The sequence below is a fragment of the Epinephelus lanceolatus genome, chromosome 6 (genome assembly GCF_041903045.1).
Source record: "Epinephelus lanceolatus isolate andai-2023 chromosome 6, ASM4190304v1, whole genome shotgun sequence".
Classification (NCBI taxonomy): domain Eukaryota; kingdom Metazoa; phylum Chordata; class Actinopteri; order Perciformes; family Serranidae; genus Epinephelus; species Epinephelus lanceolatus.
This window is the reverse complement of record NC_135739.1, coordinates 12,420,627-12,443,936: the sequence shown is the minus strand read 5'-3', so window position 1 is coordinate 12,443,936 and position 23,310 is coordinate 12,420,627. Positions and strand designations below refer to the sequence as shown.

At 43.3% G+C, this 23,310-nt stretch overlaps 1 protein-coding gene across 2 annotated transcripts in view; it reads left to right on the top strand.

Annotated features, from left to right (window-relative positions):
- ncanb (neurocan b) overlaps positions 1-23,310 on the top strand; it is a 213,021-nt gene that overhangs the window by 74,740 nt on the left and 114,971 nt on the right. For both annotated transcript variants that reach the window (XM_033621852.2, XM_033621853.2), the window contains exons 5-8: positions 7,809-7,983; positions 11,143-11,270; positions 15,097-15,390; positions 16,514-17,389. In XM_033621852.2, coding sequence (XP_033477743.1) covers positions 7,809-7,983; positions 11,143-11,270; positions 15,097-15,390; positions 16,514-17,389 — 1,473 coding nt within the window. The remainder of the gene's footprint in view (positions 1-7,808; positions 7,984-11,142; positions 11,271-15,096; positions 15,391-16,513; positions 17,390-23,310) is intronic.

Genomic DNA, 23,310 nt, shown 5'->3' with positions numbered 1-23,310 from the left:
AGCTGTATGCTAGTCACACCAAACAAACATCAGGAGGTTCTGACTAGTGTAATAAAAATGTATTCATCTCAAGGACCTGGAGATTTGGTTCACATTTTGGTTCACAATTTGAGGAAGCATGCTATTGAAATCAGGTAGCTAGCTCAAGTAGCTAACGACTATTAGCTAGTACATTTGCTAACTTCCCAGGAGGAGGAATTATTACGCAATTTCTAGTTAGATAAGTGACAGTGACAGGCTACTCAGCCTGTCGCCAGTTCATAAAGCTTCACATTTGCGGTGCTACATGTCGCTTGCAGTTAGTATCAAATCACAAATTCATTGCAGAAGCTAAAACTTTACTGAAATGGATGAGGTGCATTGTAAATAAACCAAAAAGGCGTGACCAGTTACTACAAAAGATATTGTTCTTACTGAAATTTTAGGTGTATGCAAGAAGTTTAAAAAATCTGCCTGTTAATGGAGAAAATTTTAAATATTCCTCGGGAAGGCAGCTATTGCTAGTCAAGCCTTTCAGCATTTGAGCTGAGGTATAATGACAGTAATGCACTTTCTGTCATTACTTAGCAAGTGAGCGTGGTTTGTTTTACTGTAGCTGTATATTGTAGTGTGTTAACACTGGACAGCACACCGCAGAAGCGTCATTAGAACAGAGAGAAAAAGAGTGAGCATGCAAGAATCTTCTACTGCCCTCATAAACCTGATTATTTCTGTGAATCAGTAACACTGCCATCAACTGATGAGCTGTGATATACAGTACAGGCCAAAAGTTTGGACACACCTTCTCATTCAATGCGTTTTCTTTATTTTCATGACTATTTACATTGTAGATTCTCACTGAAGGCATCAAAACTATGAATGAACACATGTGGAGTTATGTACTTAACAAAAAAAGGTGAAATAACTGAAAACATGTTTTATATTCTAGTTTCTTCAAAATAGCCACCCTTTGCTCTGATTACTGCTTTGCACACTCTTGGCATTCTCTCCATGAGCTTCAAGAGGTAGTCACCTGAAATGGTTTCCACTTCACAGGTGTGCCTTATCAGGGTTAATTAGTGGAATTTCTTGCTTTATCAATGGGGTTGGGACCATCAGTTGTGTTGTGCAGAAGTCAGGTTAATACACAGCCGACAGCCCTATTGGACAACTGTTAAAATTCATATTATGGCAAGAACCAATCAGCTAACTAAAGAAAAACAAGTGGCCATCATTACTTTAAGAAATGAAGGTCAGTCAGTCCGGAAAATTGCAAAAACTTTAAATGTGTCCCCAAGTGGAGTCTCAAAAACCATCAAGCGCTACAACGAAACTGGCACACATGAGGACCGACCCAGGAAAGGAAGACCAAGAGTCACCTCTGCTTCTGAGGATAAGTTCATCCGAGTCACCAGCCTCAGAAATGGCAAGTTAACAGCAGCTCAGATCAGAGACCAGATGAATGCCACACAGAGTTCTAGCAGCAGACCCATCTCTAGAACAACTGTTAAGAGGAGACTGCGCCAATCAGGCCTTCATGGTCAAATAGCTGCTAGGAAACCACTGCTAAGGAGAGGCAACAAGCAGAAGAGATTTGTTTGGGCCAAGAAACACAAGGAATGGACATTAGACCAGTGGAAATCTGTGCTTTGGTCTGATGAGTCCAAATTTGAGATCTTTGGTTCCAACCGCCGTGTCTTTGTGAGACGCAGAAAAGGTGAACGGATGGATTCCACATGCCTGGTTCCCACTGTGAAGCATGGAGGAGGAGGTGTGATGGTGTGGGGGTGTTTTGCTGGTGACACTGTTGGGGATTTATTCAAAATTGAAGGCACACTGAACCAGCATGGCTACCACAGCATCCTGCAGCGACATGCCATCCCATCCGGTTTGCGTTTAGTTGGACGGTCATTTATTTTTCAACAGGACAATGACCCCAAACACACCTCCAGGCTGTGTAAGGGCTATTTGACCAAGAAGGAGAGTGATGGAGTGCTGCGGCAGATGACCTGGCCTCCACAGTCACCGGACCTGAACCCAATCGAGATGGTTTGGGGTGAGCTGGACCGCAGAGTGAAGGCAAAGGGGCCAACAAGTGCTAAACACCTCTGGGAACTCCTTCAAGACTGTTGGAAAAGCATTTCAGGTGACTACCTCTTGAAGCTCATGGAGAGAATGCCAAGAGTGTGCAAAGCAGTAATCAGAGCAAAGGGTGGCTATTTTGAAGAAACTAGAATATAAAACATGTTTTCAGTTATTTCACCTTTTTTTGTTAAGTACATAACTCCACATGTGTTCATTCATAGTTTTGATGCCTTCAGTGAGAATCTACAATGTAAATAGTCATGAAAATAAAGAAAACGCATTGAATGAGAAGGTGTGTCCAAACTTTTGGCCTGTACTGTACAAAGCAATTAACATCACTTATGTCATTCTAGGCATTATGCGTGTTTTCACCAACATAAATTATTGTCTGAGCAAAGCAACACTCCACTCTTTGGTTTTGTACAGCTCTCGCTTTGCTCTCAAGCTCTGCCACTATGAATAATAATGACCCTGTTTTCCATGTCAGGCTAATACAGCCATTTACACCCAGGGTTGTTTACTGTCCGCGCAGAATGTATGATGGTGTGGAAGAAAAAGGGTGAGGGAACTGGAACACATTAAACATCATTGACCTGGGCCACTCAGGTGCTGTTCATGCACTGAAAGCCTAATGAAACCAATAAGGTAGGAACCCAGCAGTGTACGCTATTGTCAAATAGTGTGACTGCGGGCACTTTGTATGGCTCTCAGTGGCCTAACTAAATGGGCAAACCATTTACTGCAGTATCTGTATCCAGGACACCCGTATTTGTGGAATTACCAGACTACCTGGAGGTAGCTCACTGTAGTAGAACCATAATTACTTTGTCAGGGTATTTTAGCTGCAGAGCTTTCATCAGATTCTTTCCAGGTCACTCACTATTTTTAATAATAAGCTATTATCATAATGACTACAGGGAATCACACAACGTATTAGCCACTGTACACTATGCTGCCACATCTACAAATCCGTGCTAGTGCTGCTAACACCAGCTCTGAAGGCCCAGTAACCTTATTCTTTTACAAAGACACAGCACGCTGCAATGGCTACGTCGTATGAGTAACACAGATAGCCTCCACTCTGTTGCCTTAATATAACTGCAAGCATGCATATAGGTGTGTGTCTGTATAGGCCACTGTTTCTTTATAATTTCTGTATCTCAGCAAGGATGCTATTCTCATACAAGCAGAGCAACTCATCTTTTTCCATAAGAGCAGTCTACATTTACTAAGCAGGACCCCTGTCACAACGCTTGGGAGATGCATCCTCCCCCTCTTGGCCAATCGATTAACACGCTATGAAAACCACTCCTTTAGAGAGAAACCAATTACGTAGCTGGCGAGGACTAGCCATCTCCAGGGCTTAGTCTTAATTGGCAGTCACGCTACATGGCAGACCACAGCCGTCCTCACACTAATTCTTCTGAGTGCTTAACGTATTAATTAGCAGGTATTGATACTGCTCAGCTATATCAATATCATATTAATCCGCACTGCTCCTCTCATAGACTAATTTGTGTGTTTGCCTAAGCCCCGATGAGATGTCCTTCCTCCCTTGCCATCTCTTCCTTAATTTCTCCCCTGCCGTCTCTGTCTTACTCGCTCCTTGTTTAGTCTCCATTTTCCTTCTTTCTTTCTCTTGGCACATATTGACTGGTCAATTGGCCGTGTCTCACCAATTAGGGAACAGTGCCATTGATAGCGCGTGTCAGCCGTTGTCTTGTGGTGAGATATCACTGCCCACCATTAACTGGTGTGAGGACGATATATAGTCTGTCAGCGATGGGCATAGTGAAAAGCATATTGTAATGGTTTACACAACTTCTGCACAAGAAAGTTTTAACAAGGTTCCTCACAGTTGCAAGTCTAAACTGTCTCAAATATATTCATGTTGTGAATTTAGTATATGCAGTTTATAGTTTGCAGATGCATTTTTAAATCCTTCTTTTAATGTGTGTGGTTCTATACAGCTCTTAATACAATGGAGAATCCTGTAGTTGGAAATAAAATCTACCAACAGCCTCATTATGCGATATGTATGCAGTTGAACTGATATTAAAATCCACGTTTGCAATCAATTTCTCCCTAAGGAAAACTTTACTGATTAACAACCAGCTCTGTGTCATTGCAGTGTGTGCAGATAAATGGTGTTTGGCTACTTTTGTAACCTGTTACAGTAATATATTACTATTTAGCAGTAACAAAGTAATATAACACATTACCAACAGGATTTTTTTTACAATGTCACATAAAGTGTTACCACCCAAAATAAACTGTTTATTGTTTTCATTTTTTTCCATTCATCAATACCGCTTCACTTCCGCCACTTGCACCACCAGAAAAAACATCCACCGAAGGTTGTTGTGTGTTGTCATGTCATTATACACTACCTTATAGATGGGTGCCAGTGATTGTGTGTGTCATCATGTCCGGTGGGTTTCCGTTCATGTAACTACAACGTATCCCATTCTGCTTTTGCGTCCTAAGGCTGCCTGAAAGCAGCGCGGATAAGAAGCTGGCCTCCAGTTTGTTTTTTCAACGTCCCGGTGATCAACATATATAAGTGATTTTAGTATTTGTTGGATGTTTTTCCATTCACATCCCCAACAACTGCAGACCAACACCGACACACTGTCCCGTCATTATGCATACTTCTTGCTCTAGTGCTGTTGTAGCTGACCAGCACACTGTGGAACTGGCAGATGGATTAATTTGCACTCGTCATAGTGATTTACTCTCACGCCACTCCATTTGTTCTGCTAACCTCAGTATTTGTTTATTGAGTTTCATATCATAGGCCCACAAATATTTATTCATATCTCATAATTATTAGACTTTGCCTGCCCGTCCATGTGTCCAAGGCTATTCATTTATTTGAAATGGTCTAGACTATTTAATTGTTCTATATCTTCACACTATTATTAATATAATAATAAAGGACTTTTAATACAAAGTGGTAACCACTGTATGTGAATGCATAAATAGGTCAGACCTGCTCAGCACCGGATGGATGAAATGAACTGTAATAAACTGAAGCGTCTGTGCTTTGATTACCTGCTGTGAATCAACATGACCCTCATCCATTTAAAATGCCTGTTAGTTCTTCTAAGGTCACTTTGGTGAAAGTAAAGCAAAAGTAGTGCAATAAGTAACTTATTGCTTTCAAATGAAGGTAACTAGTAATTTGTAATTATTACATTTTTAAAGAGTAACTTGCCAAACTCTGATGATGTTATGCAGGTTTGTTGAAAAGGAGGGAAAACATCTTATGTCAGTGTTTGTAGTCTATACAAGGTTATGACGTGCTCTCATAGTCAATAGAGCTCACACAGTGTTTCTACACATCTGTCTAAAACCTTTTGTTTCCCAAGAGTGTTACACCTAGTCCTGCCCCACTGCTGTGATTGGCTAGTACTAACCCTTACCATGACCTTTTTGCCCTTACCCTAACTGCATTCAAACCTCAGTGAATTCTTGCTAATTACAGCGCAGTTGGACAGGACCCTGCAAAACACTCCTGGGGAAAAATGTGCTCAAAAATGGGTGTATCTTGTGAAAAGTGGAGAAATACAATAGCTACACTGATGAGCCAAAACATTAAAACCACTGGCTGGTGAAATGAATAACATTGATTGTTTCATTACAATCCAGTGTTCTGCTGGGAAACCTTGGTTCCTGGCAATCATGTGAATGCCACCTGAAAGTAACCCCCTTCATAGCAACGACATTCCTCAATGGCAGTGGCCTCAGGGAGGGCTATGCACCATGCCAGACCATAAACACAACTCAAGAATGTCCCAAGAAACGTGACAAAGAGCTCCTGGTGTCCACCTGGCCTCCACATTCGCCAGATCCCAATCTAATCTGGCAACTGTGGGACGTGCCAGTACTCCACCTCACAACTCATAGGACTCAAAGGATCCACTGCCAACACCCTGATGCCAGACACCACAGGACATCCACCGGAGGTCCGTGCTTCAACAGGTCAGAGCCAAGTCCAATCCAAGGAGGCTCCACTGTGGATCGAGGGTACGTCTAGGGTACTGGCACGTCCCAGGAATGCGTAATCAGATTGCGATCTGGGAAAATGGAGACCAGATTGATGTCTTCAGATCTTTGTCACGATCCTCGGACCAATCCTGAGCAGTTTTTTAAGGTGGGACATGGTGCAGTGTCCTGCTGGGGGGCCACTGACATCTGGGAGTGCTGCTGCTACGAGGAGCAGAACTTGGTCTGTATATGATCATCATAGATATACTCTCATATGCAAAAAGTGTGGAGAATTTAAATTTCATTTTGAGTTTGAACAGAGTAAACCTGTATAAGTTGTAATGCAGTGTAGTGTACTAAACAATATTGCCGAGGGACACCAACTGCTCAACTGTGCTACAATGGGGGCAGCCTACAGTCATAAAACATGGGGCCTGCCCACAAATGGTGCCTTCCTGTTCTCCTCTCTGGAGACAGTGTGTGAAGATGCAGAGGGTAAAAATAGAGGCATGAGGTATTGGGCATTCAGCCCTCATGTGGAATAAGTCTGGGTTTCCCATACTGAGAGGAAACCCATTTGCCTCTCTAGTGTACGCATTAGCCAGCGAGCTAGCATCTCTGTTTGGACAAAATCCCACAGCCTCCAAGGACAAAGAATGGAAACTGAGAAATTAGCAGAAAAGAAACGCAGCAGAGAAAGAGAGGATCTCTGCTCTACATTTTTGTGGAGAGGAGAATAAGACCGAGATGACAAAATGGCGAGATGGACTGCTGGGATTGTGGGAACTGTGTCTGTGTGTGTGTGTGTGTGTGTGTGTGTGTGTGTGTGTGTGTGACACACAAACACACATGGCCCTGCTTGCTTTCTTCGCCCATAGCCTGGAGTGCTAATGCTCAAATTGCCATGCAGGCCTCCATCTCCCAGGAATCTCTGTCACTCTCCCAGACAAAGCCAGCGAAGATAAAGGAGCTGTGTTAGTAGCCAGACGCCCACTGGCTTTTATGTCGCTGGATGCTCCTCAGGGGAGCAGCACTGTATGAATGGCAGGCAGAGGTGGGAGGTGAGGGAACATTAGATGGACACTTCTAAAGCTATTCCTTTCCTATTTAAGTGGAATATATGCCCCCTTTCACAGCTAAGGGAATTGTGTCACACTTTGTTCCCAGTTGATTTTTTTTTCTTCTTCCAATTTTTTTTTCCCGCTCTTTTTTGTATTCCTGTCTACCTCTCACCCTGTCTCTTCTGTCTCTGTGGTTCGACGTGTACTGTATATATGCATCTCCTTGAATGCAGCCTATTTCTATTTCTATGTTTGCATTCTTTGTCTTTCCATCATGAGTACAGCAGCGCAGACAGTGGTGGCAGTAGGGTGACATTGTGTGTGTACTGTTAAAGCAGTAAAATAAACATCACCACTGTTTGTCATCCACTGTATCCAAGGGCAACATCTCTTTTCTCTAATGATAAGCCGACAGACTGTCTGATGCAAATGAGACTCACGTACGCGGGTTGTTGAACCTGAATGCTGTAGTTTCCTCCTACACAGATGGAACAATGTCAGTACATGATGTGGATGTCTAGAGGGCTCTGTGTTTATGTATCTGTGAGCGCGTACATGCTCATGTTTTTACGGCTCAAGGTTGCAGTTCATAAATATTTCTGTGACCCAGAGGTTGCAGGTCATAAATCCACGCGATTAGTTTCTGGAGTATCCTTCCTACTTCCTATCACACGCCGTATCTCTTTGCTCCAGGTGTGGTATTTCACTACCGAGCCCCTCACGACCGATACGCCCTGTCCTTCGCTGACGCCAAGAGAGTGTGTGTGGAGAACTCAGCAGTCATCGCATCACCCGGCCAGCTGCAGGCGACCTTCGCTGATGGATATGACAACTGTGATGCCGGCTGGCTGTCTGACCAGACTGTACGGTGAGGTTATCAACTTTACATACACAGTTTCAGGTTCAAAAGCTATTGTTTGTTGTTGTTGAAATAAATATCAAGCGGACACTCTTCACTGTCTCTATGGTTGTTCTGTGATGCAGGGCAGTGTCTTTGATACTGGCAGCAACACAGTTATAAGAAGAGTAGAAATTTAGGTGGAAGGGAATGGTTCATCTCGTGACACCAAGGCGAGACTACTGCCAAGCTGCAGACCACTGTTCGAGACCAACAAATGCTGCGTCTGCTTTTTAGCACATCAAGGAATTTCCAGCAGCTATTGTACCACCAAAACTGGTTGTTTTTTAGCAAGACGTTGACAGCATTTACAGTCCTGATTCAAGCAGCAGAACACTGCAGACCACTGTCAAGACCAACGAGACTACTGTAACTCCCTGTATACCAGTATTAGTCAGTCTTCTCTGTCCTGCCTCCAGCTGGTTCAGAACACCGCTGCCAGACTCCTCACAGGTACCCGGAGGAGAGACCATATCACACCTGTTTTAGCCTCTCTCCACTGGCTGCCTGTAAAGTTAAGATTTGATTTTAAGGTCCTCCTGTTTGTGTACAAAGCCCATAATGGTCTGGCCCCATCCTACATCTAAGACTTTCTAACCCCCTATTCTACGCCCAGGTCCCTCAGATCAGCTGACCTGGGGCTCCTGGCTTTCCCACACTCCAGACTTAAGCTCAGGGGTGATCGTGCCTTTGCTGTGTCTGCCCCCAAACTGTGGAACAGCAGCCTCCTCCCAATCAAATCTGCCCCCTCCATTTACTCATTTAAGTCCAGGCTCAAAACCTACTTTCATTCATTAGCGTTTGAGTCCCCCTGATGTGTCTTTCCCTGATGCATGCCTGTGTGTTGTGTCTCCTAATGTGTGAGCTGTGTACCTGACAATTATGTTGCCTCTTATGTAGGCGTTTTTAGAATTTTAATCCTTTTGAACAGCCCTTTGGTCAGCGTGAGTTGTTTTTTTAAATGTGCTTTATAAATAAGTTAGAGTTGAGATGAACAAACATAGTGAGACATCTCACTTAGGCTACTCTGAGAACCGGGGTTATGCAAGTAACCTAAAGTTTTTAAGCAAGACATTGGCAGCATTTCCAGCCATAATTGTGCCACCAAAACCGGATATGTTCTAGCTAGACATCGTGGCATTTCAAGAGGCAATTGTGCCACCAAAACTGGTTTCTTTTAAGCGCTAAATCAGCGGTACTCCTAGCTGTGGATGTGGCACCAAAGCCAGCATGATCTTTTCCTTATCATAAACCAGTGGTTTTTGTGCCTAAACAACACGTTAATTACAGTGTTGTAAAAATGTAAAGTTTCTGCTGCATTATACTGTCAAATGTTACAAATCTACAAACTGCAAAAACATACCAAGCCAACATCTAGTCTGGAGATTTGGTTGGAGTTAATGATAACTGACAGGCCAGCAAAATAGAACATTGCTTCTCCAGTGCCTGATTATCACATACTTTGCAGCTGCATCTTAATATGCTGGGCTAGATATTAACCAGCAGTCTTGGGCTTTAAGTAGGAAGGTTTGCTGACAGCTCTTGCTTGTTTGGCCAAACTGCTTTTTTAAAATCTCTATCAGACAGTTGTTCCAGCCCTAATATTTTTGATAATTTGCCACATGATCAAACATGGTAAAAAATAAATGCACTCTGCTACTAGAAATGTGTCTAAAAACACATAACTTGATGAAGTAGTAGGAGTATGAAGTATGGCAGCAAGCAAGTCATTTTGATCTTTTTGGGAGTTTTTATGAACACAAAACTGTGCAACATAATTGGACCTAATTGCTTGTTTGCAAACTGGAAAGGCAGTTAACTACATCTGCCCCCTCTGAGCTGTCTGTCAGGCTGCTGCGTGTGCTTCAGCCTGCCACCTTCCATAAAGTCCCTCTCTACATTACCAGTCAGAGCTCGTATCTCAACAGCGTTCTCCGTATCTACATTTTAATTTCAAATTGCTGTTGCTCCACTAGTCAAGCAGATTGAGTGTTGTCTTCCTGACAGTTTTTTTTCACAACTTTCCTGCGGCACAGCTTCCTTCTCCTATTTCTTCCTCTCCTTCCGTCCTACGCTCCTGTTGTTTCCACCAGGGAGTTATCTAATTGGTCCAGATCCAGGAGGCTCCGACTGCACATCAGCCAGGAGGAAAGTGTCCAATTAATACGGTGGAAAAAATACAGACATCAGCCATCGCTTCATCAGCCACCAGGCAGAAAGAGAGAAGCTGAGGCCAGAGACACTACAGGACTTAGCTCTCTTGTTTTACTCTGATGAAAAACAGGCCGCTGCATAAGAAAAGAACTGCAGGTCTATGGTTATGGGCAGGCATGTGTGTCTTCTGCATGTATGTTTGATTGTGTGTGTTTGTGCATTTGTGTGTGCGTCTGCTCCGAGTACTTCCTAAGTCCCTGTATGCCCAGCGTAATCTTTTAATCAGCCTCTTTGCCTGTGCCCTGGTGCTGCTGGAATCAATGTTCTTGTGGAATAATTGCTCAGTTGGAGCCTGAATATAGATCGCTGTTTTCTCAGCCCCACAGGCATGCCAAGCCACTGAAGGAATTCCTGATTCTTTTAACCTCTCCTTGACTTCCTACCGCTACCTCCCTTTCTCTCATTCTCTCTAAAGCTGTATCGTGCTACTGAAATTCTTACATTGGCAGAGCATTAGAGAGATTTCGAAACGATTTTAAGTGAAATGGCAGGGCAGTTTTTCTGTGAAACTCATATTGAGGGCAGAATAATTAAAGGAAGCAAGATATTATCTATTGAAGTGCTTTACAGTTGTTGTCCTGAGGTTGTTGTGACATGTAATGAATGTTACTGTATAACTCGCTTTGGCATTACAGCCAGTTTCAGGGGGGAGGTTTATGTGTTTATTTTTTCGTTCTTCTTTGAGTAATATATTTGGATAATCTCTGGGAGGGAGATAAACTTAAAGCCATTGTATTCAGGGCAGGAGATGATAAAAGTGTAGTTCGGTTTTCATCTTATTTTGTATGCTTGTGAACACAGACTCAGTCCCCGGGGAGCCAAGTTTGTCTGTAGCTGCCTTCTTCATGGCCAAGCTGTATTAATCTTTTTTTTCTCCCACTCTCTCTGTCCCCGTCTCTTGGTTTCTCTCCGCAGGTATCCCATCCAGTCGCCTCGGCCCGGTTGCTATGGCGATCGCGAGGACTCACCTGGAGTCCGTAACTATGGCGATAGGTCCCCTGATGAGCTGTTTGATGTCTACTGCTTCGCTAAGCAGCTTCAAGGTAGGAGTCAGGAGCTTCAACCATAAATTTAGGTTTAGTCATGCATGGTCCACTAAGCCGTGTGTGTGCAGCACGAGAACGCTGCGACCAGGAGTTAATACTCTGTTAGCGCTGAAAGGAAGAGGGCTGTAGCAGAGGAGAGGTCGTGGAAGTGAGAGGGAGAAAAAGAGACAATATTCAGTCTAGCTGTCATGTCACAACCTCCTGCAGACATAAGCTAAATGGGTCAGTAGTGTTATCCGAAAACTTTACTTTTTGATTTGCAGTACCACAGGCAGTTTATCTGAATGTTTGCCTGTCTGACTAACTAGCTAAGAGGTATTGTATTCTATCAAGAACAACACAGATCCTCCATTTCCATGTCTCTGACATGAATCATCAGCTGGTGATGATGCTGACTTTTTATCTGGGCCATGTAGCCTTAGCCTCACACTGTTAGCATGATGTCATGTACAGTGTGTAGCCAGAGAGTGCATATTTAAGGGGCTTTTACACTGCTCTTGTTTTTAAAAGAGTCAGTGGAAAGTTTTGGCAAGTCAGCTGGAGGCAGATTGATTAAGTAGCTAGCTACAACTGATAAAATCTGCCAGCGACAGTTGGCATTTCAGCCATGAAAATCGAGGATTGTCGGCAAGTAATGAGAAATCTGCTTTTGTTTGCTTTTGCATAAAATCGTTTAAAAATTTCCAAAGAATTTGGAGCAGAAAATCTGTCCCCACTGTTATTATAACATGCATTTGTGCCGTGCTTCAGGAGAAAACTTGACATGCAGAGCAACAGATAAGGGGGAACTACACCCATTTTCAAAACTCATATCTGTTATTCCTATGATTTAAAACACTTCAGAAATATTAGTAATGTTGTCATCAAGTATAAAGTGTGGAGCTGCTCCATAGACAGTGAATTGGGAAAGATGTTTTAGATGACACAGAGAGCACACAGGGGAATGTGTTGACTGTGATGTCACACTAACAGCAACAATCCCTTCAGGGTAGACAACTGACAACTGATTTAAATTGTGGAGATATGTGAAATTGGCACTCGGCACTAACTGCAGCCTCAAATTACATACAGTACAACACAGTGGTCAAACCTATGTGATGTATCTACTGTGCTTATTTTATGTACTATGTCGCTTTGCCAACTCTTTCTTAACCAAATCTACCAGCATGGCTTTGAGAAACCAGCTTCAGTTTCCCGTTGGAAAGAGCTGTCTGTCGGCAGGTATAGCAGTGAAAATTTTATAAATGTAGCATTCAAGCTAATGAGTTGATGCAGCGTTTGCTCAGCGCCGTTTGATCTATGTACGTAACAAACATTGTTCATGCATTCATTTATTTGGCTAGGGCCTATCCCAGCTGACATTGGGCAAGAGGCAGGGTACACCCTGGACAGGTTGTCAGACTATCACAGGGCTGACACATAGAGACAGACAACTATTCACACTCACATTCACACTCACATTCACACCTATGGACAAGTTAGAGTCACCAATTAACCTGCATGTCTTTGGACTGTGGGAGGAAGCTGGAGTACGCAGCAGAAACCCATGCTGACACAGGGAGAACATGCAAACTCCACACACAAGGGCTCCCCCACTCCGGGGTTCAACCAGGGAACCCTCTTGCTGTGAGGCAACAATACTAACCGCTAACCACTGCACCACCATGCTGCAAAGATTGTGAAAAAAACATATCTGTGGGTCCACAAAATCAGGCTCCTGTTCATTGTACATGAAGCAGCTCCACACTAACTTCTCTGGTTTGTGGTTTTGAGAGAGAGCAGCTCATGTTCAAAAATATTGAGCAAACTTTCCCTGGGCTGTGGATAAAAACACTGGAATCTGTAATTTAGGTGGTGTTCTACTTTAAGGAGCTACTGGGCACAGCCGATATGAAAGTCAGATCTAACAAAACTCCGACAAATCTAAACAATATTGAAACTTTATGGGAGGTTTTGGATTTATACTTGCAAGCAGGATGGAAATAGATTTTTATTCTAATCAATATCCACATGACTGGAGGCCTTTCTTCCTCTATGTGGTGCCGTTGGTACTGTTGAAGATAACATCCAGGCAACTGAAGTTTCTGGTCAGCTTTTGCTGCTCCTTCTTGAGACTCCTTAGATATTTGATGTACAGAAGCGATCCCTGCGAGCTAACTCCCACTCATACATGACATACTCTTTTCACTGCATATCTAACGTACCCTTTCGCCGCCGCCACTGATCATTTTGCAGCATTTCATCAGCCCAACCTCAACCCCCAGCGTCCACCTGTAGACTCTAAGTTCCCGAGGGGGAAAATGATCGTCATCACTCCCAGCTCCCTGCTGTACTGAGCTTGGTGTTTCCTTATGGGAAGTGTAAACGCCAAATATCAATCCAGCACATATTCTGCTGTGCCATCACATTATAATCACATCAGCGACAGTGGACGGACTGAAATGCTGCTATGGCTTTGTTATATTTGCATACTCCGAACAACAATCATAAGCACAGCAGGTTTTTTAACACCACAATCAAACACCCTGCAGGGGAACGTCTATCTGGGTCACTTGTTACTAGGTGGTATGACCACAACTGTTATTAAGCGTAATAGTTACAGTACCAGAGCTATTTATAGATGTGAAGACCCTGTATGTGACTGAGATGCTGAGCGGAGAAGATTGCATGACCACCTGCAGACTTTGTATCCAGCAGTTTACAATATAATTAAGTGAAATTAACAACCTGATTGAATCAATCAGCAGATAATTGTCTGCTAGCGGATATGAAGCGGGTGTTTCTCCATTATTCTGTAAAAAGAAAACAACAAACCTTGGTTAAATTAAGAATTCTCTATGTCGAAATTTCCACACTGTTTGGTTTGCTGTATCAGAAGTGTTTGTTCTTTTTCACTCTGTCATCATTTCTTTTTTTATTTCACCATAAGTCAGTATTAATTAGCAACTTGTCACCAGCCTTCCCATAAATATCTCCATCGTCTTCTTTATTCTTCTCACATATCACTCCTCACATAATCCCTTTCTTCCTCTTTCTTCTTTTGTCCGCATCTTCACCCTTTACCCCCTCATCTCAGTTCAATAAATCAGCAACACCGTTCTTTACTCTCGGCATAAATCTCCTGCACCCTCATATCCAACTTCATCTGTTCTCCGCTCCTCATTCCCACTGTCCACCCCTCCCGCTCATATTTTTTTCATCACAAACTGAACTGCCAGTGAATTTTCTGATCACACGATTTTATTTGTGCTGCACAGACACAGTGGTCCTCTTGAGCTCTCTCTGCCTGGCTTTGCCGAGGCCCTATTTTTGCATCACTATTTTATCCACATCAACCCCACCTCTCTTCATCTTCTCTTTTCTTCTTCTCCTTCAGTTGCAGTCAGTGTATTTGTCTTTCTCTTAGATCCCCCTTTGCTGCTGCTCTGAATTCAAAGAACTGTCTTTATATAGTCCATTCTTTGAATCACTCATGCCTTTTTTAATACTTTTTATGCAAAAAAATAAAGTGCGTTCTTATGCATAGCGCGTAAAACTTTGCTTTTATCACACAACTTCAAGTCTCCACCTTTATTTCTTTGTCAGAGTTTACGAAGAAGAGAAAGAAAATAGCCAGAACTTACTGGCTTTAAAGTAAAAGAAGGCGCTGACAGACTCATACGCACACACTCTTCGTAAAACAGACTCAGACACAAATGTAGCTCCATCACTTTGTACAACCAGACTCACAAATCATAAGCCAGCTCAACAAAGACGATCTTTACTGAGGGCTGTATGTACCACCATGGACTATAAATCTCTCTTCTCCTTCGTCTCCTCCCAGGTGAAGTGTTCCACTCCACAGTGCCGGATAAGTTGAGCCTGGCCACAGCCTCCACCCACTGCCACGCCCTTGGAGCCCAGCTAGCCACTGTCGGGCAGCTCTACCTCGCCTGGCAGGCCGGCCTGGACCAGTGTGACCCCGGCTGGCTTGCAGACGGCAGCGCCCGCTACCCTATCAACGTCCCGCGGAAGAACTGCGGCGGAGACGAGCCCGGGGTGCGGACTGTCTACAACAACCCCAACCGCACTGGCTTCCCCGACACCACGGCCCTGTACGACGCCTTCTGCTACCGAGGTACACGCCAGCTCTTGTGATGATAAACTCGGTGCAGCATCATTGTGGTAATTGCCATGGCAACGGCAGAGAGGTCTGGGGACTTGCTTTCCATTCTGGTTTTTAATTAGCACGACATGTTTGTGTCACACATGAAGTAGTTGCGAAGAGATTGTGTGACATTTGTGTCCCTCCCTGATGGATTTGAGGGCCTGTATGTTGCGTGTAGTGAAGCTCGAGAGGGAGAGGGAGGGATACAAAGAGAAAGAGAGGAAGGTAAGGAAGAAAGGAAGAGAGATAGAAAGAGCAAGAGCATGAATGAGTCCAACTGGGGTTTGCAGTGACTGTGTGTCTGACCTTGTCTTTTATCATGTGCCAACTGAGACTGGAATAAGTTAGTTTTATCGTCACTTTGGATCGACTTTACATCACATTCTGCTCAGTGATATTGTTTATGTCGTGCATTATCAAACCTATGATTCTGCATCTGGGGCTTATTTTTGTTTTCCTGGCTTCCATTGATTGTAGCAGACTGATATTTGACAATTGTATCTCCACAGATGGGGGAAAAAAGTGACATTTTCATCTCTCACAGTGTCAGCTTATGAAATTTTCATTGAAGCGAAACATCCACATAACCCAATCATTTTAAGTAAACAAGAACAGCATGCGAGCAGAGCAGCAGTGCATTTGTCAAAACAAACAGCTGATAGATGAACCTCTACATCGCAAAGCTGTATGCACATTTGCATTAATATTTAAAACAAATGATGTCTTTCAGAGCGCTACAAGTAGATAAAAATGGTAATACGTTTTGTTTGACGGCATAAATTTGTTTCATGTAAATAATATCGTTGATACAATCTCATTAATGTGGCATGTGCACAACTTATGTGTGTTTGTTAATTTGAAAATTATTGGATTTTGCGGTAGAAAAATTAGAGCCACATGTGGTAAAACTTCAGTCCAATGCCGTGCGGCATGCTCTGAATTTAATCTTGTGTGAGCAGTAATAACAGGTTTACAGCAACGGGAGGAGAGAGGTAAAGAGGTTCAGAGCTGTGTTGTGCAGGAGCAGATAAAGCAGCTCCAGTTACAAACAGTTCTGTTGCTTTTGCTGAAATGCGGCTTTTGTGTGTTGCAGCCCACCAGCCAGCGGGGGTCCAGGCTGCAGAGGCACAGGCTTTGTACCAGGCCCCAAACCCAGCAGCAGAGGCCATCCCTTCTGTCACCGAAGCCCAGCGTAGTAGTGCCCCTTTCCCCAAAACTTCTACCTGGACTGGCTTGGTTGACTTGGAGAACGCAGGAGTCCACTCTATTGCTGGGATCAACAGCTCTGCTGAGATCTCCGAAGAGCATGTCGTCATCCACTTAAGGCCAGAGGAGGGCTGGGGTGAAAAACAGGATGGACCCATAACCAGCCAACCCAGCCTGGAGGAGTCTGACGTCCCAAAGAGTAGCAACGCCATGGGCCTTTCTGACCTCGAGACCCTGGAGAGCCATGGAGGCTCTGCTCACGAAGAACAAGACGCCGGCTATTTTGGATCATCTGACACCCCAACACCATCCTCCATGGCTTCCTCCACTCCTCAGCCTCAGACTGGTAACAGTGTGTTGGCTGAGTTTGTTCACACTCTGATGAGGCCCTTCAGGTACTGGAGAGGAGGAGAAGAGGTAGAGGAGACAGAAAAGAGGCTTTCAGAGCTCGAGGAAAAAGCAGGACAGAACCAGACGCAGGGAGAGGCATCCAGCAGAAATCTGAGTGTACCAAAACCAAGTGGAAACAAGGGAAGCATGGACAATGCCATTATGGAGCACAGGAGTGGTAGTTTCTCCTTCAGGACTCCTAGCAGTAGACTACAGAATCCACAGGAAGGGCTGTCTGAGCAGGAGAAAGAGGTGATGCCGCTGGTTCGATTAGTGCCTGCAGTCAAAAGCACGAGGCAAAACGATACCACGACTCCGCCGGGAGAACAAGCCTCCAGCACTACTGCGGCAAACCCTCCATCCAGCAGTAACGGTATGAGCTCATTTTATGTTTGAGTGTATTTGGGTTCACCTCTAACCTTTAAAACTAAAAACCGAGTATGAAATTGAAATAGAAATGAGGGTAAATTGAAACTGTTCTATTTCCCACGAAAGCCTGGTGCATTTAAATGTGGCTGGCAAATATAGGATCTGTTTATGTCATGCTTTTTTAAACTGTCTCTCTATTCTATGCTCTCTTCCTTTCCCTCGAGTAAAGTATAATATATTCCTCCGCAGGGCAATTTGAAGTATCGCTGTAGATTAAATTAAACAGTAATTGCAAACAAACAAAAGGGGCCACACCACATACAGTAATGCAGAATGTTGGAGTGGAGACTGTTCTGCCTCCATTGTCGTATTTATCGACAGAGTGCTTTGTTTACAGTACAGGCTGTCAGGGAGAGTACGGGCTAAGCTTGCATTTTAATCCACTCCGCAATAAAAGGTTTGCTCGCATATGTAATGTTTGTTTAGAACAAAGCAGACCTGCATCACAAATTACAGCTTATTTTTAGGAGTCATAGAAGTATCAGACTAAAAAATTGACTGGTATTAGCTGTGGAGAATATATTAAAGAAAGGGATGAGGAAAACAAAGCGACCAGACATGGGTGGAAATTTAACAAGTCTGTGTACAGACTCAAAGAGAGACACGCTCTGGGAGGAAGGAGAAGGCCTGACAAATGCAGGAGTCAGTGTTGGGGAGTAGTTCACTACATGTAGATCAATCAGTAGCTGAGTGTCAGTTTAACTACATTCAAATCTCAGTAGCCTTTACAGTAGTTAACTACTTTGGGTTGTGTAGTTTATGTGGCTGATTACAAACTACATATTCATTGAATCTGTATGATGCTATTTACCTTTTTACCAGTATGACACAGTGCCACAGCTCAGTCATTTAATGATAATCACCTGCTATTTGACTGAAACCTTCATTAAGCCCCGCCCCTTTGTGATGGTCCGACAAGCTGTCAAGAGTAAGCATGGAGCCCACACTGTAACTAACTGCACTCCCTGAAGAAATATTATCATATTTTTGGAACAATGAAACAGTGATTCCAGAGAGAAGCAGACAGAGGGGTCTACAGTGTGTTTGAAGGATATATCCAGGATGTCAAACTGACTCAGCAGCAACAACAGGTTAAAAAGACAAAGATAGTTAGAGGCTAAAGCCGAACTATAGGCTACAGATCACAGTGTAAAAGTGAACCACCACATCACTGCTGATCGCCACACAAGACAATGAATATAAAGGGAAACTTTGCTGATATTAAACCAGCTGTGTGGCATCGCAGTGTGTGCAGATGAATAGTGTTTGTGATGCTAGTACCCGAACTTCCACCAGCAGACAGGCAGGGATCTCCAATGGAAGTCAAACAACGTTCATCTGCACACACTGTGATGACACACAGCTGGTTCAATATCAGCAAAGTTTCCCTGCTTCCCTTCACTGGTTCCTGTACAGCAGGGTCGGTCTTTGTTTCACTGTTAAAATCATTAAAAAACAAAAGCATGTGTATACATTCAGTAGGCCAGTTCGTTTTCAAACTTTTTGTGCCCAAGGCACACCAAAGGGCAAACCCAAATCTCAAAGCACACCTGTTTTCATATCCGTGCACAAGACTATATAACGTGTGTCATCACCTTCATCACAATAAAATGTTTGTTTTTGTTTACTGTCACATAACAATTGACACTCATGAAATATTTATTAACAAAATTATTCAAGAATTAATTTCAAACTTTTTAGAATTACATTAAAGCACCAATAACACATCCAAGCTAATGTAACATAATGTGATGTGTTACACTTTGTTACCTCACGTAAATGGCGACAAATAGGTTCCCCCTGAAGGTTTTCTTTTCTTCTTTTTTAAGATATTTTTTTTGGGCATTTTGCCTTTTTAATGGACAGGACAGGTAAGCATGAAAGGGGGGGAGAGAGAGGGGCATATCTCCTTAAAACACATCTTCAGCTGGTTAGGTGAGGACTCCTACACTCTTCCAGACTCAGATTGTGATCATTTCACACGATTGAAATACTTTTTGAAAATAAATTTGCCTTAATGAGCTCAAAGTTTTTGTTAAAATATAGTTTAACTACTTTTCATTGCGGAGAAGCTTCCCCAACACTGGCAGGGGTCCATTGTTAGTTTGTGGGTGCGTGTGCTGCATGTGTGCAAGCTGAAGCACCTGAAAGGTCCTGTCAGACAGTTTACATCCACGGTGGAGTGAATTTCCCTCAGGAATGGCGCGGTACACCACACACAGATAGAAAAGGTCACCAGGTCAATGTTCATGTCTTCCTGAAAGCACCCTGGCACTGAACCCAAAATCACTTCCTCTAGCTTGTAACTGCAGGGGTAAAGGTGGACTAAAGATTAAAGGAGCTGCTTGCGTCTGGAAGTTTGCTGGACCACCAGAGCAAGGCACCTGTAGTAAAGCCAAATACAGCTCAGAAACTGATCATCGGCCAAAAGTGGAGAAAAATGTAGCGGATAGGAGCTGGAAAGGAAGTGTGCCACAGCCTTGGGTGGAAGAAGGCAGCTTTTCTTTTAATGGTCACCATAAATGACACATCCTTGGCATCAGCTGTAGGGGAGGATACAAAGAAAGACTAAGAGGCTCCCACAGTCATCCAGAAGAATGATTCAATAAAGGTGATAGGCTTTTCTCACCTACCAATTGCCGCCTTTATTAATATAAACACTCACTGCTGTGCTACCTGAAATCCAATGCCAGCCCCCATGGTATTAATGAAAATCCGAGCTTTAGTCCGCATGCATTATTCACAGCTGTATCCAATTAACGTGGAGGCTGGGCTGCGCTGCCGTTTGCTCTCACCTCCATCTATGTCTCTGCCAATTAGGCCCCGGCTCTCTGAAGGTAGGTGGCAATGATCACTACAGCGAGGATGAGCAACACAGGAGGGGGATGAGTGGAGCGAGGAAGAGGAAAGAAAGGGGAAGACAGAAAAAGGGGGGGGGTGTGAAGAGGAGTCGTTCTTTCTTTAATGTTGCTGTGATGGAAAGCTGCCCAACTGATGTCACTTCTTAAACTAGCATCAGTGAGCTGAATTAACTCTGTTATTGCACACCGCAGGCTATTCCTCAGATCTCAACACTCCTTAACTGATGGTGCCATGTTGCCTCTTTGATTGAGGGAGGGTGTAAAGCTCTGCACTGCACACAGCGCATCCAAGAAAGATTAGAATTTAGGTATTGAATCAAATTATTTTTGAAAATTTGAAAGAGGTCTCTGAATGTAGAGCGATGACTTAAATTATCCCCCCCTGCACAGCAAAATATTTTTGAACATTTTATTGAATGAAGTGTTATTTTGTTGAGCTCCTACTGGAGCGATCTGGCTCCAATAAACGCACGTAGAATCTGAATAAGCTCAACATGCGAGTCCCGGCTGTCTGTCAAGGACATGCACGTCTGCTTCACACCAGTCACGTCAACCCCAGAGACTGAATTTATTCGATGGGAGACAGTGGGCTCTGACACTCAGTGTAGATGCTCCTGACATGATTCACATGGCCACGCAATAACTTCCCCTCAGTCTTTTTTATTAGACACCATATCTGCAGATGGGCTGAGGTGGCATCGGTGCCAGCTCTCTCTGTGTCTCTCTCATTGTCATCCTCCACTCTCACAATTTAATATCATGTCTGCCTGACCCGAGGGATTCTCTCAGCCCGTTTACTCCAGTAAAGTGGAGTCAACACAGCAGAACCACTCACAGTGGAAGCACACAATTACCGTCTGAATAGGGTTTATTATAAGTTTGTTTTGCTGCTTTTCACCGTTGAGCTGTGGCTTTTTTCCGGCGACAGATTTACAGTGTCAGAGCTGAACTTGCTCAAATCATCCAAACCTATGCCTAATTGTCTCATTTTATTTATTACATGGGTCATTACATAGATGATCAAACCAGATTAATGTGTTTAATTATTCTCACTTTCATCAGCGTGTGTAGTGAAAGTATGTAATTAGCTATTTGGATTATTAATAGGACAATTATGCCGGTCTACACGGCTCTTATGGAAATGAACCTCAGGCTCATAAACCTCACTTGGGCATAAGGCAACAGCGGACCTTCTGAATAATTTAAGCACATTTTAATATTTTATGCATGGACATATTTGTGTATGTTCTCCCTCTCGTGGTAATTTGTTGTGCCGGGTTGTGTTGCGCACCCCCCCCCCATATTGCTGTACTTTTCAGACATGTTAACTGAACTGAGGACAGCCAAACGAGCTGAGCAATGATGATGGCAGCAACACTAGCAGGGCCTCTCAGTAACACGACTGCACTGCAGTCCTAAAAAAAACCCAACAACACACCAGCCGTGAGTCACACATGCAGACAGAATGAATTATTGATGGTGTAGACAGTGTCTGGTTTAAAGCCGTAAGCTGATAAGGTACAGTGGGCCACTTCATCTAAATAAACAGGTCTAGATGGAGCTTGTTGTGGAGCAAGTCATTTGCTTATCGTGTTGCGAGCGCTCCTGCGTTTTTCCACATGGCTTCTCCCACCACAGGCAAGTGTGTCCCTGCAGGAGACTGTTTGGGGTAAAAGAATCTGCAGGGAATGAGAAAACAGGGACAGAGGAGAGAGGTGTGAAATTACTTTGAATACATCCTTCCATCCTTTTGGTGTGTCTCTGCGTGCGTGCGCCCGGGTGTTTATGGGCGTCCATGAGAGTCCCATCTTTGTCTCCAAACTCCAGCAACTTTAGCAGCCACAGAGATCAGCTCCACTGGGGAGGAAAGAAGCCCAAAACATCCAAGTTACAGTGAATTACAGTTAAATGCTACTTTCACTTCATCAAAAAGTGCAGTTTGTCTACAGCCTGAAAGGACAGATTCAACAAACTTCCAAAAAAGCACATGCTAGAGCGTATTAACCACCAAATACCACAAAGGCTGTTTGGAGAATTTCATGTATTATGACATAAAAAATCACCGTAGTGCCTTTAAAAAAGAAAAAGTCCAATTTAAAAATGAATATATGAGCATATTTATGAATGTGAACGTTTCTGCATATAAAAAATATACGTTGAAATAAATTATTCATAGGACTGGATAAAAAATTGCGACTCTTTACCAGAGGTTATTGGGCAGCGAGACAGCTTTTGGGAAAATAAAGTTTCACATGTAATGAGGTATCTGCAGGAAAGTTTCATTGTTTAGGTTTAGGACCAATGGGATGCTTAATGAACACAGTTTTTTGTCACATTAAGAACAGTGTGGGTTATTTCCCATAAGAGGTTTCTGTATTTATATTTCTGTCTGTGCTCTTTTTCCGTTGGGAAAAGGCGATGACACATCCTCCCATACACCAGCCAGGATTTGGCAACATTTGAATTAAAATGTGATGACAGTTTGGGGGTTGTTTGCTAATGATGTCTAGCCATAATACCCAAGGATGTGTTTTGTTTTTTTGGCTGTTGCTTATTTAGTCATGAATGCATAATGTTATGGAGAAAAGCTATGAACAGGTGGGACACAATCCCTGTGGATGTGGTCTTAGTTTCTTCTTAAGTTTCTACACACTTTCTAATCACAGTTAAGTATATTAAAGGGATGCTTTAGGTTTTATGAAGTGGGGTTGTATGAGGTACTTATTCACAGTCAGTGTTTTTCCCAGAGTGGGTGGCAGTCGGCACACTTGCAGTTTGGCAGAAGTAATGCCACAGAAGTGAAGCAATGTGCAAATATAGACAGGGGCAGCAGTAAAATGTATTTTAGCCAACAAAATACTCAATGTCAGTTTAAGTATACGCTATATATAGAGTATTTTCACCGCTCTACCTTGCTGTCAGACAGCTCTTTCTGACAATGAACTGAAGCCATCATCTGTGCTCTCTTCAAAGCCGGACACCTTTGACAAAAATGGTCATTTTA